The sequence below is a fragment of the Mustela nivalis genome (genome assembly GCF_964662115.1).
Source record: "Mustela nivalis genome assembly, chromosome: 7".
Taxonomy (NCBI): domain Eukaryota; kingdom Metazoa; phylum Chordata; class Mammalia; order Carnivora; family Mustelidae; genus Mustela; species Mustela nivalis.
In genome coordinates this window covers 107241348-107254714 of record NC_139026.1, presented here as the reverse complement: position 1 = coordinate 107254714, position 13367 = coordinate 107241348, and the positions used below count along the sequence as shown (strand labels likewise).

General features: G+C 50.3%; 1 protein-coding gene across 2 annotated transcripts in view; it reads left to right on the top strand.

Moving 5' to 3' along the window:
• The window catches only part of LOC309868324 (uncharacterized protein), an 82445-nt gene that overhangs the window by 33842 nt on the left and 35236 nt on the right, over window positions 1–13367 (top strand). Inside the window, exon 3 of one of the 2 annotated variants that reach the window (XM_082738123.1) lies at window positions 3338–3881. The exons of the other annotated variant lie outside the window; for it this stretch is intronic. Within the exon in view, the coding sequence (XP_082594249.1) occupies window positions 3338–3567 (230 nt within the window). The 3' untranslated portion in view covers window positions 3568–3881. Of the gene's footprint in view, window positions 1–3337; window positions 3882–13367 lie in introns of those variants that run through there. 2 annotated transcript variants of the gene reach the window in all.

The following is a 13367-nucleotide window of genomic DNA, read 5'->3' as shown; positions in this document are numbered from 1 at the left end:
TTACTCAAAAGTAGGTACTTTTATTGTTTTTATTTTTCAAATGAGGAGATGGAGCCATAAAGACATACCTTGCCAACTGTCACAAATCAAGGACATGGACCGTTTTGTGTTTTTTAAGTGTTTGTGTTCACACTTATTCCACAAAGGCTGGTTTGATGGTGGTGAAAACGGGGGGCAGCTGGGGCCTAGGGAGCGCCTGGGGCCTGGGGGAGGGCAGCAGGTGTGAGGTGTTTGTGTCAGGTGACAGGGAGAGTGCCTCTCAGACGGGGATCTAGAGACGTCAAGGAGTCGAGGGAGCAGTCCTCTGTGGGATCTGGGGGAGCACATTGCAGGCATCGGGGATGGCAGCAACTACGGGAAGCCAAGCGGAAGACTGGGCTTGTTTCTTCAACTCCACATTTTCTCTTTGAGCTCCCAGATTGCCCGGTTTTCCTGTTTTGTGTCCAGTATGATACTGGATAAAGAAAGTGAGGAGCATTTTCTTAGATGATCAAGAAATATTTTTCTGTTAATTAGTACTCCCACCCATGTGTACGTAGATCATGGGGGCATAGGAACTGTATGTAGTTAGCACTCTAGGATGGTTCTCAGTCCCTTTCCCACAGTCTCCAGGGGGAAGGCAGTCTTAGGAGCAGCCCTGCCCTGCAAGTCCTGCCCACAACTCTGTACTGTAGCCTTGGTGGCCTTCTTTGAGCTCTTTACCAGGCCACATGCTCCCCCGCCCCAGGGCCTTTGCACATGTGGCTCCCATCTGTTCCTTCAGGGGTCTGTCAGTTCTGTCTGTGGGGAAGCCTTCTGTGATCCCTGGCCTGGGTCAGTTCCCTTGTTCTGGGTTCTCATAGGTCTGTCTGTAGTTTCTTTCCTTCGGAGTATTCCTCTCCATTTATTTTGTTTTATTTTGTCTTATCTTTTAGTTTTTCAGTTTTTAAAATAATCTGTTTATTTGAGAGAGAGAGAGAGGGAGAGTGAGCATGTGAGAGGGGGAGAGAGAGAGGGCCAGTGGGGGAGAGGGAGAAGGAGAGGGAGAAGCAGGTTCTATGCTGATCAGTGAACCTGACCTGGGGCTCGATCCCAGGACCCTGGGATCATGACCTGAGCTGAAGGCAGATGCTTAACACACTGAACCACCCAAGCACCCCTTCTTCTCCATTTATAACTGTATACTCACCTGAGTGGTCCTTGTATCCTGACTGTCTTTCTCCCGGGGCCATAAACTCCAGGAGGCAGAGGCCCGGGCTGCTCTAGCTCATCCCTTTCCTCCCCTGCATCCCTAGCATCTGGCATAGGAGTTGGCAAATTTTATCTGTAAAGGACCTGATAATAAATACTTTAGCTTTTGCAAACTCTCCGGTCTCTGTTGGGGCTCCTCAACTCTATCCTTACAGCACAGAAGTGGCCATAGACAATGTGTACATGACTGAGTGTGGCTGGGTTCCAATAAAGTTTATTTATGGACACCAAAATTGGAATTTCATGTAATTTCCACATGTCGTGAAATACTATTCTGCTTTTGAGTTTTTCCAACCTTAATAAAAATGGAAAAGCCCTCTTGGTTTGTGGGCTATATAGGCAGTGGGCTGGATCTGGCTGGCAGCCTCTAGTTTATTGACCTGTGACGCAGAGCGCTGGGTGACTTACAGCGGGCTCTCCGTGAGTATTTGTTGAACAAGTAGATGGCATCTTGGACAGGGTAAGAGGCAAAGAGTTTATGAGCTGCTGCCTTCCCTTGATTTACTCCATAATCTCTATCCCTTGTCAGATACCCTGTGATCTGTTAAAATTGAAGAAGATAGCCTACTGATTCTTCTTTTAAAAAACTACCTTATTAAGATACAATTTACAAACCATAAAATTCACCCATTTAAAGTGAACAACTCAGTGGTTTTTAGCATATTCTCAGCTGTGTGGCTATCATCACTATCAATCTGGTAACATTTCACGCCCCGTCAAAGAAACCCCACACCTGCTGATGGTCATTCCCATCCCCCACAAACAGCCCCACTAACATTCTTTTTTGCCTCTATAGACTGGCCCAGTCTGGACATTTCATATAAACGGAATCCTATTGTAGGTGGTCATTTATGACTGGTTTTGCCTTCGCCTTGGCCTTTTTGGTTTGTCCTTGTCGTAGCATGTGTGAGAATTTCTTTTAAGTCCGAATGATAGTCCGTTGCATGGGCATACCACATTTGGTTGTCCGTATTCATTCATTCTTTCGTTGACAGACATTTGAGTTGTCATGACCTGCTCTGGATGCTTGTGCACAGTTTTTTTTGTGTCAACTTGTGTTTTTGTTTCTCTGGGGAAAATACCTAGAAGTGGAACTGTGTGTTGAGCCTCCCATGGGGCTGCTGGACTGTTCTCCAAAGCAGCTCTGCCATCTTGCCCCCCAGCGAGCAGTGTGTGAGGGTTCTAGTTCCTCCACAGCCTTGAAGGTACTCTTCATTTTATTTTAAGTTTTTGGCTGACTTGTCTACTGCTCGTCTTTCTGATTGGCCACTTGGTTCTGTGGTGGCCACACCTGTGGTTGTGAGATGGTGGGCTGAATCGGACACTTGGATACGCTTTATTCTTTCTTTGGTAAGAGCAGTATGCACGCTTCTTGGAGCACTTTTGGGCAGCAAAGCCTGATGCCCGTTAACAATGTGTTCACTGCATTTGGCCACGGCCTGCTGACTCCAACAGGTCTCCAAAGACCAAGGCAGCTGCCGGAGTGAGCAGTGCAGTAGATCAGGCAGGACACAGGCCCTGGGGCTCAGAACGTGGAGCATAGCTCGCCCGTGCTGCTGCCCAGATGCTTGACCTTGGGCAGGTGCTTAGTCTCTGCAGCCCTCAGTTCTGTCCTTTTCAAGAGGGGTCCATGCCTGCATTCAGCTCTCATTCAACAGATCTTTTCTGGGTACCTCCTGTGTGGCAGGCCTAGCACATTCCTCTGCAAGCTTATGGTGAAGATGAAACAAGGTGATGTGTGAAGTGCTGAGCATGCATGAGAATAGCACAAAACCAGCTGACAGAGCCTGCCCTTCCTGCTGTCACCCCACTCCTCACTGTGTGCAACCGTCGTAAGGGAATGACAGCTTCTCAGAGGAGGACAGGTCTCCTGCTCACGTGTGGCTTGCACTGGGTTCCAGCCCAGTCACTAGATTCTGCTTGGAAGATTCCAGTGATGAGCACTGCCCCTGATGGCTGGGCAGCCCTGGTTTTCGGATCTGCCTCTCTGGAGCTGGCCTTTGGCCTTGTCTCCGCCAGCCAAGACCAAGAGAGTGAGCCTGCTCCCCCCGTCTGCATGACAACGCGGGAGTATTTGACAACAGCTTCCCCTCCATCTCTTCTCCAGTTCCACCAGCTGTCTCCCAGATAGCTTCATCTGAGACCCCGCTGCCCTGGTGGCCGCCTTTGGATATCCTCCAGCTTGTTTGTTGTTTCCTGGACTCAGCCGGAGCCTTCCCCGTTGGAGATAAACACAGACCGAGTGCCTGGATGAGTTGTAAGCCTCGGAGGGTGACCAATCTTACCTTTACCAGCAGGACGCTCTTATGGAGGAAAGTACTCAAGAAGGAAAGATAACTTCATTCAAGATTATGGAAAAAATAAAATTCCAGCGAAAGCCTCTCTGACCCTCTGTGGCTCTCCCAGCTCAGTCCGGGAAGGCAGTGCAGACCGCCCTCCTCATCGGGCCCCTCCTGGGCATCGCAGGGGCCAGCTGCTCTGCTGAAAGGGTTTGGGATCGAGGGTCTGAGGGTTCCCCACTGTCACCCCCTGTCCTGGGGGGCAGAGCTGTTGAAACATTTCTTGGGCTCAGTTTTATAAGCTGCTGGAGGGAGATGGTGACAAGCAGCCCGTTAATAAAGGCACTTGAGCAAAAGCAACACAGGAAGGGAGAGGACGCAGAGCTCCATCATTTGTCTGTCTGATTTTCGTGTCCTAGGGCCTCTCTCTTCTTCTGGTGGGAGAAATCCAAGTATGTTTAGCAATTCCTCTGCTGCTGCCCATGGGAGTCAAAGCCTTGTAGCCTTTGTAATCAGGAATAGTCCAGAAACCCACAATAGGCCCAGCTCTGCCCCAAGGCAGGCACAGTGATGAAACACTGCATTTTGGGCCTTTCCCACTTCCTTAGCCTGAGTTTTCAAAAGCCCGTGCCTAATTTTTTTTTCTGTGCTCCAGGCTGATTTACATAACTTTATTCTTCTGTGGTTAGTTACTCATTCAGAAATTCCCCTGTCCATCTGTTCTGGGATTCTGAGTCAGTGGTAACAGACTATCATGGTAAATTCTGGCCTCTGCCTCCCTACCTCCTCTCTGCCCGGAGGTGGAGGCAGAAGGCAGAGGCCAAGGACCGGGACACCTGTGCGGAGTCTGTCCAGCAGAACGGAGTCCGGTTCCTCCAGCTGAAGGAGCACCTTGGGAGGCAGTTGCTACAGGTACTGGAACCTCAGGGCCCGAGTGCTTGCCTCCAGGCTGTTCCATCAGGGCTTGGGAGGTGAAGGGCGACCCAGAGTGAGAGGCAGCATAGGGCATGGCTAAGGCCCATCTCTGGTTCAGGTCCCAGCCCTGCCGCTTTCCTCTGTGGCCCTGGGCAAGTTCTTCAAGCCCTTTCTCACCTGTGAAGTGGAGATCCTAAAAGACCTGTTTCACAGAGTTACTGTGACAGTATATGAAGTGAGTTGAAGCATCTGGAACCCGCTTGGCACACAGAAGCCCCGGGCAGCTGTTAGCAGTGGTGAGGAGGAGGGCGAGGAGGATTTCTATTCTTCCTATTGGGCTACCTCATCCCTCATTTTTTCTTAATGGAACAAAGATACCCAGTGTGTATTTATTGACAAGTATGGGAAAACTCTGGTGTGAGCTCAACCCCATGGCATTCCCCTTCAGATTCCTTAGCACTCCCTCCCTCCTGCTCCTGACCAGTGTCCTCACCACTCCCAGTCTCCGAGTGAGAACCAGCCTTTGGCTGATCGCCCAGTAGCAGCAGACGATTTCATGTCCCTGCCTCAGTCTCCTCATCTGTAGCCTGTGGAAAAGCATTTACCTCTCGCTCTTCTTCCTCCCAGTGCCCTCCAGAGATGGAAAGAGGCACCAGGCACCATCTGTTAAGCATGACAGGCAGGTCCCAAAGACAGAACTTTGATGAATGGTATGGGAGAGCTGGAGGGCCCAGGACCCAGGGGACCATCATCCTGCCCTCAGGAACCCTGGGCCATGGTCTGGAGGAGGTGGGCATGTTGCTGAGTTCTCTTCTTGGGATATCGAGAGCACATCTGTGCCCCTTGGCTTACCCCACCACAGAAAAGGTAGGTCAGATGTTGTTTGGAGAGTCCGTCACAAATGAATGTTCTCCTAGCTCATTCTCTGACCCCTGCCTGGACAAGTGCCTATGCTTTTGTGCTCGGGATACTCACAAAGGGGCGAAGGGCAGTTTAACACCAGAGAGAAAGCCTCAGGGACATGAATAACCATCCATCATTGATTTCCCGTTATGCCTCAGGTGCAGCTTCTCAAGATGAGGAAAATGAGGCTCAGAGGGGCCCATGAGCTGTCCCCTGAGGTCATGCGGTGGAATATGCCAGAGAAGGATTTCTACTCCTTTCAGGGAGGCTTCTAAAGTGTGTGTTCCTTCCAGGAGGGGAAGGAGCCCCACGAGGCCCTGTTAGAGCCCACAGACCTTTTTTTCTGACTTTGCTGGAGAATTGTGATGAAGCCCTTTCTCTCAGCCACATTGATGTTCGTGTGTCCTTTCTGCTACTGGTCCCAGCCTTTCCCCCTCCTCCTTTCCCCTTCCCTGTTGCCCACCCCAGCTCCATGGAGTGTTTAACTTGAGGACCTCCCCGTTGGTGGCTGGCGACACATCCCACCCGCCTCTGCTATCTCCCGAGATTTGAGGCATCAGCAGGTGAGAGACACGTGTGCTGGAAGATGTGCGTGACCTCGGGCTTTTGTGACCAGTGTGGAGAGGGACATGGGGAGGTGAGATGTGGTGGCAGTGTTTGCTGCGCTCTCGAGGTGTTCTCAGCTGAGAGCATGGAATCCTTGTGGTGGGGGGTGGGGAAAGCAGCTGGGTCCTGTCATCACAGGTCTGGCAGCTGGGGCCCCCGGAGTCTGTCTGTCGGCCTCAACCGGCTGTGTGACCTTGGGCCCATCATTCCCCATTCTGGGCCTTGCTGTAACATGTTTTCCTCCAAGTTCTACAACCTGAGATGTCTCCATGGGGGAATACAGAACCCAAGCTCCCTCTCTCCTCCTTTCCCGGTTGCCTCTTAGAGGTTGAGGTTTGCTTTTCAGCTGGTGTTAATTGCAAAGCTTTAACGTGTGCTACGGCAGGGGCCAAGAGAAATTCCAGGGCCATAACTCCCTGGGACATCCAGGGTGAAAACTGTTCCGGTAAGGGCAGGTTCAAACAGGATACCCTTGGGGCCCGGGGACGGGATACAACCTTGGCAGGCTCCTTCACCTCAGGGAACACAGCTCCGTGGCTTTGGAAGCTGGCTGGTTAAACCTGGCAGGACCTGCTTTCCAGCTGCCTCATCAGTGCCCTTGTGTGGCAGAAGCCTAGCCGGCCAGCTGGGGTCCAGCGCCCCCTCAGCCTGGAACTCCTTGTCCCACCAGCAGCTTCTCCTTCCTTTCCAGCCCAGTCTTCCACCCCCTCTGCCATCCAGTCACCGTCTCTCCTCCAGCTCCACCAGCCCCGTGGCCCCAAGTGCACTTCCCAGCCTGCCGGCCTGCCTTCTTTGGTTCAGGCCTCCCATCCCCGCTTCATCCTCTCTGCTTATGGAGGTCACCCCCATCCTTTCAGACCAGGCTAGGATAGGTCAGAGACCGAGCCTGGTGCAGGGCCCAGCCCAAGGAATGCAGGTTTGAAGGGGGGTGGGGGAGGAGGAGCCTTAGTGCTGACCTTGGTCACACATCACAGCAAGTAAGCCTTGTCACCTGCTTGGCATGAGGCTGAGTTCTGAGAGTGTAGCAAAGATGGGCACAGCTCACTGGCCTTGGTGAGAGCAGCCCTCATGAGGGGCCGTTGTGGAACCTTCTGGGATAAACTGAGTCTGTAAGTGGGAGGGGCTGGTCGGGCCTGTGCAACTTAGGTGACAGTCCCAGGACCTGGGTCCGGCTCCCCTTTTGCCCCGGGCGCCTTTGCAGACCTTGGGTCTGCCACAGCCCCCTCTCCGATGTTTCCTCTTAGTAGAATGAGAAGGTTGGGGTGGGCCTTCCTTGAGGCCCTTCCGGCTCTGCTGAATTAGCAGTCGCTGGCTGTCAAGGGCTTCCTGTGTGTCCCACAGTAGGAAGCACGACGGGTCGAGCCCCATCCAGTTCTCCCGACACCAGACAGTTGTCTTCACCCTCCTCTTGCAGGTGAGGACCCTAAGGTTGAGAGCCAACAGTTCCGCGGCCCCAAGTCAGATCCAGGCCACAGGTGGATTTTGTTTGGACCGCCCCCTTTGGGGTTTTTGTTTGTTTATTTGAATTTAAACATGGAAGCGATTTCACAAAAATAGAGATTTGGGGCTTTTTTAGAAATGAAGGGTCTGGTTACACTGAGTCTGCACTGCTTGGTGGCAGCATTTGGCTGGGTCGGTCTGAGTCTCAGCCACTGCCTGCAGGTGGGCCTGGGCTCTCCTGAGCCCTCCAAGGCGACCCAGCGTGGGAGCATGCCTGTAAGCTCAGCCAGTGTCATTAATTAGCCTTTTCTCCCTGCCTCTGGTTAAGGATGTGATAGAACTCAGACTGTGTAGGTCACACAGCTGCTCTATTCGAGGCAGCAGTCAGACTCAGCTCTCTCTGGCTTTAAACCATGAACCATCAGCTGCTTTTCTGCGTTATTTCTGAGTCCCAGCAGGGATGTTTGGGTCCTCTGCTGGAGCTCCAGAGACGGTAGTCAAATCTCTAGATAAGGAAGTTGACAAGAGTTCCTCTTTCCAGAGAGGTTCGAGTCTCTAGCCCCGCCTGAGGGCACCGTCCTGGGAGGTGGCGGTTGCTACCTCGCGTTTGAGTCCGGAGCAGAGCCCTCCCCTTGCCCGACAGTGTGTCTCTTCCAGTTGATTCCGTATAACCGTGTGTTGTCTGTTTCCTGTTTGCTTGCACCTTGGTTTCTGTTTACTGACAGGGTGAGCCCAGGAGAGCCCACCTCCCTGTTCCTAGGAGCGTTGCCAAAATGCCTAACAGAGAACGTGTGTTTTGGCCATGGCAAATGGAGGGAGGAAATAGAGAGGTCTGTTCAGACCGTGGATGCCTTGGGGTTGGTCCGGGGTCTCTAAGGGATAGGCAGGCAGGATGCTGGGCCTCCCGAGCAGGGCGGGGGCTCTGAGGGGAGCCCTGGTGGAGGTTGGAGTTTCCTGCCCTTGGTGTTGGTCTGTCCAGCTGTTTCCTCCTGATAGAGCATTTGGACAATGCCACGGTGACTCAACTCCCAGCATCACCAGTGAACAATAGCAGATCTGTCCAGGGTCAGCCAGGGAGTGGCGGCTTACACCCGTCAACCTGCTTCCAGGCTCCCCGAACCGTTTCCCTACTTGCTGTTGGTGGCCCACAGCCCTTTCTGGTTGGGTTAATTTCAGGCTGTTGCTTTTTGGTTTCCCTATAGCGTGTCCTCACTCCTTCTGTGTGCACAGCTGATCAGAGCTTCGGTGGCTCCGTGCTGACCAGCTGCCTGCCTGCCATCCAAGGCAAGTGTTGCCAGACCTCCCTTACCCTTGGTTTGAGGTTCAGTGGGTTTGGCACAATCCCTCAAGGTTCTGAATCTCTACCCAGGCATCCAGGACCTGGACGAGTGTCCGATGGGAAAGACAGCTGTGTGATTCTGTAATCTCCTCCAGTGGGTAGAGGATTAAGCAATTTTTTGGTGGGTTTGTTTTCATGGATTACGATTTTTTTCTAACAAAAGTGATTGTTTACTGAGTGTTTCTGAGTTCCTGTCACACAAGCACTTTGCATAATTTATCTAACTTAGTCCCTCCGTAGCTCTCCAAGGGATGTAGCATTACCTCCATTTTACAGATGAGGCATCTGAGGCACTGAGATCCAAAGTCCTGTGACATGTGACTTCCTCAGGGGGAGCACGGAGGGTGTGGAAGAGGATAGCAATCAGTTTGAGGACCCTGGATGGGAGACAAGTGGTTTGAAAGAAGCGGCACAGAGAGAATGCAACAATGAGTGGGGCCAAGGCCCAGCGTTCTTGGAGTTTATAGGAAGGCGAGGGAAACCGGTGTATTATTGCTTACCTCCGATGCAAGACACGTGACCGGAGCTAACAGTGGGGCTGCCACAGTGATTTGGAACCACATTCTCATCCAGTGTTTGAGCACCTGAATAAAGAGACCCTTCAAAACTGAAGTGTGGGGGCGCCTGGGTGGCTCAGTGGGTTAAGCTGCTGCCTTCGGCTCAGGTCATGATCTCAGGGTCCTGGGATCGAGTCCCGCATCGGGCTCTCTGCTCAGCAGGGAGCCTGCTTCCCTTCCTCTCTCTGCCTGCCTCTCTATCTACTTGTGATTTCTCTCTGTCAAATAAATAAATAAAATCTTAAAAAAAAAAAAAAAAACTGAAGTGTGATCAAAACTGGTCCACGTAGAAAATACTGAGATGTGGTGCCATTTATGTCTAGAGTTGCAAAAGTGCAACACTGCTCAGAATTAGTTTCAGTAGATATTGGAAGTTTATGTCCAATGTTCATTCTGACTCAGTAATTCTGTTTTTTTTGAATTTGTATGAAGGAAGTTATCATATACACATGTATATATATGGGTATATATGTACACACATGTGAATAAGTTATCTTCATTGTAGCATTATTTGTAATAGATAGTTAGAATTGGAAACATTCCAAACGTGCAACAATAGATCCGTTATGTAAATTTTGACACATTCATCTGATGCCTTGCTGTACAACCTTTAAAAAAAAGCCATGTCTTCAGAGATTATATATGACTTAAAATAATGCTTATGAGAAAGTGTCAAGCAAATAGTGTAGGATTTAAAACCATATAGGCTGTGAATTCTAATTTTTAAAAAACACAAAGAAAAAAGACTAGAGGAAATATACCCCAAATGCTAATGATGGTACTGATTATTAGTGAGTTTTGTTTTCTTTTTTATGTTCTTTTATAGCTTCTAAAATTAAAAAAAAAAAAAAAGATTTATTTATTTATTTTAGACAGAGAGAGTGAATAAAAGGGAGGGGCAGAGGGAGAGGGAGGATCTCGAGCAGACAGACTCTCCACTGAGTGTGGGGCCCGATATGGAGCTTTATCTCCCCACCTTGAGATCATGACCTGAGCTGAAATCAAGAGTCGGCTGCTTAACTAAGTGACTGAGCCACCCAGGCATCCCTAAATTTTTTTTTTTTACAATACTGTAATAGCAACAAGAACAAAAATGTCTCAGGGTGTTTGTTACATGAGCGTACGCCACCGTGCCCTGCAAAGGGAGTTTCCAGCACTTTCCAGAGCGTGACCTTCAGTGTGTTTGGGGAGGTGGATCCTCTGCTTTCGAGTTCCCTCTTTCTTCTCCATCACTGTCTCCCCTCTCCAGTTCATTCCCTTAGTGGGCCATCAATTTATAACCGAAGGACGATTTTTTAGAAATATGCCTTGTGTTGTATTGGTTCTGTTTCCCGAATACTGTGACAAGAGAGACATTTTATACTTCTCTCCAAAAGAAAACCCTAATTTAAGTTTCTTTCCACTCATGAGATCCCGATTGATTTTCTCTTTGTAGTTCAGATGGCCTTTGTCAGATAGAAGAATTTTCTGCTCCTGCCTTCAACGGCCTTGGAAAGTCCAATTTCAAATGATAGGTCGTTGCCATGGCCTGTTAAGTCACACCAGTCCTGCCTGCTTTCAGCACGGAGGAATGGGAGCGAGGGAAGCTTTGCCATCTCAACTGTTCTGTGGCTGATGAGAAGTTTGAAGCTGACCCCCGGGTGAGCCCAGAGAACACTTGTGATGTGAACTCAGCAATAGCCTTTTTGTTTGTGTTCTGTGGCTGTTGATCAGGACTTAGCACGTTACCTGGCATTGAAGGCTCCCACAATTGTTGTTTGGATAAATTCTGGCCTTTGCGGCAATATTCACTCCCACCGGTGAGACTTCCTTCAAGCGTAGGAGGAAACTGGTGTCCTATCATGGTTAAGAAGACAGGTTTAGGATCAGAGAGATGTAATCGTGGCTCACTAGCCCAGTAATTGGGAGCCCTGCCCCCAACTTGGAGCCTCACTTCCCTCCTCTGTCACGTGGGCATAATGCTGAAACCCCAGAGGGCTGTTACAGGAATTAAATAAGATCCTGTTTATAAAATGCTTAATAAGGGATCAAGGAATATACAGCTAATATTAAATAAATGATACCGTTGTTTTTGGAGGACAGGTTCCCCCTATCCGGGTTCTTGTTCTTGCCATGGTTGGAAGGTGGCTTCAGTGGTTCGTTCTCATGGGGACCCAGAGCCCTGACCACTTTCTTCACCCCCAGCTTCTACCTTCAGGACACCCCGCCACTCCTTCTGGATCTGCAGACACAAAAAGGCTGATTCCACCAGCTTTCCTGACTACTCGCACTCTGTGGGGAATAAACTTTCAAAACACGGAAGGCCCGTTCTCAGGTCATCTTCAAGGAGGCCATTAACGCAAAAGACTGAATTTCCACATCCCCGAGAGATAATGTTCCTGGCCCCGTAAGGACTCAGCTTGCCTGCACCCCACAACCAGGCGGCTCTGGGTTTCCCACTGGTTAGGGCAAAGACAAAAAAAGTTTAAGGTACAGCAAGCCATCACCGTCACCACTGGCCTATTTCTATTGTTTGGAAAATTTTTTGATTGTGATGAGGTATGCATAACATTGACCGCTTAAACATTTTTAAGTCGTACAGTTCAGTAGTGTGTTAGGGTTCTCTGGGGGAAACAGAGCCAAGGGGAGAAGCATAGACACACGTGTCTTTTATCCTATGATGGCCTACAATACGTGACGTACATAGCACGTGCGTGGAGCTGATCAGGAGGGATTGGCTGGGACCGTAATGGAGGCCGAGAAGTCCCACTGTCTGCTGTCTGCAAGCCAGCGGCTCAGGTGGTGTAATTCCGTCTGAGTCCACAGGTGAGAGAACTAGGGGAGCCAGTAGTGCGCGTGCTAGTCCAAGGATGGCAGATGAGAAGTCCCAGCTGAGGCAGTGAGGCAGGGAAAGGGGGGCAAATCCCTCCATCTTCCACCTTTTGTTCTATTCAGGCCCTCAGCAGACTGTTTGGCCTTCACCTGCACCAGGGAGGGGGGCACTCTACTGACTGTACCAATTCAGATGCTGATCTCATCTGCGACACCTCTGAGACACACCAGAAATTAGGTTTCATCCGGGCGTCTGGGCCAGTCTGGGTGGCGCATGAAGTTGACCTTCACAAGTGGCATCAAGGACATTCACGTTACCGTGTGGCTGTCACCACGGCCTGTTTCCTGAGCATTGTCATTCTCCCGAACTGCAGCTGTGTACCCCTGAAACCCCAACTCCCCACTCTCCCCTCCCCCCGACCCTGGAAACCCTTGCTCTGCTTTCTGTCTATGATTTTGAGGCCTCGAGGTTGCTCATGTAAGTGGGGTCACCCAGCCTTGGTCCTTGTGTGACCAGCACGGTCCCCTCCTCCTGCGTCCTCATGGGTCAGCAGTGCTGTAGTCTGTGTCTGAACTTCATCCCCTTTTTTAGGCCGAATAATACATTCCATTGTGTGGATTGGCCCCATCTGTATTTATCCACTGCTCTCTGATGGACATTTGGGTTTTTTCTACATTTTGGCTCTTGTGCCCATCATATTTTAAAGTTAAATCCCCCCCTCTTCCCCTGGAGTCCTCCCACTGGTTCCCCAGGACGTGCCTCTGTGTCCTGGAAGTGATGACTGCACACCTTGGTAGTGATACGTGTGTTCATAGGCTCTTTCCCTATGCACTGGCTCCATTTATCCATTTCCCTCATCAGGCTGTAAATGCTCCGAGGCTGGGAATTGTGTTTAATAATTCTTTTTACTAGCTCCTGAGAGTCTGTTTTAGGAAGCGCTAAAGGATCTTGGTTAAGAGTGTGGGTCCTGAGGTCAGACCACAGGGGTGTGTACCCTAATTCTACCACTTCTAACTTGTCATTGCACAAGTCCCTTCCCTACACTCACTTTTTCTTTAGAAATGGCGATGATGGTGATTACCACCTTGAGGCGCTGTCGCAGAAATGAAATGAGATCGTCCAGGTAGAGGGTTTAGCACAGTGTCCCAGACATTAGACGCCCTTAAAAGTTAGCTTAAGAACAAATGAGGAGCTCAACATCCTTTTCTGGATTAGTTGCTTTTATCCTGTTTCTTCTCGAGGTGGCTGGGTGGAGAGTAAGGTGGCTTCCGCGGTGGGTTGGGATC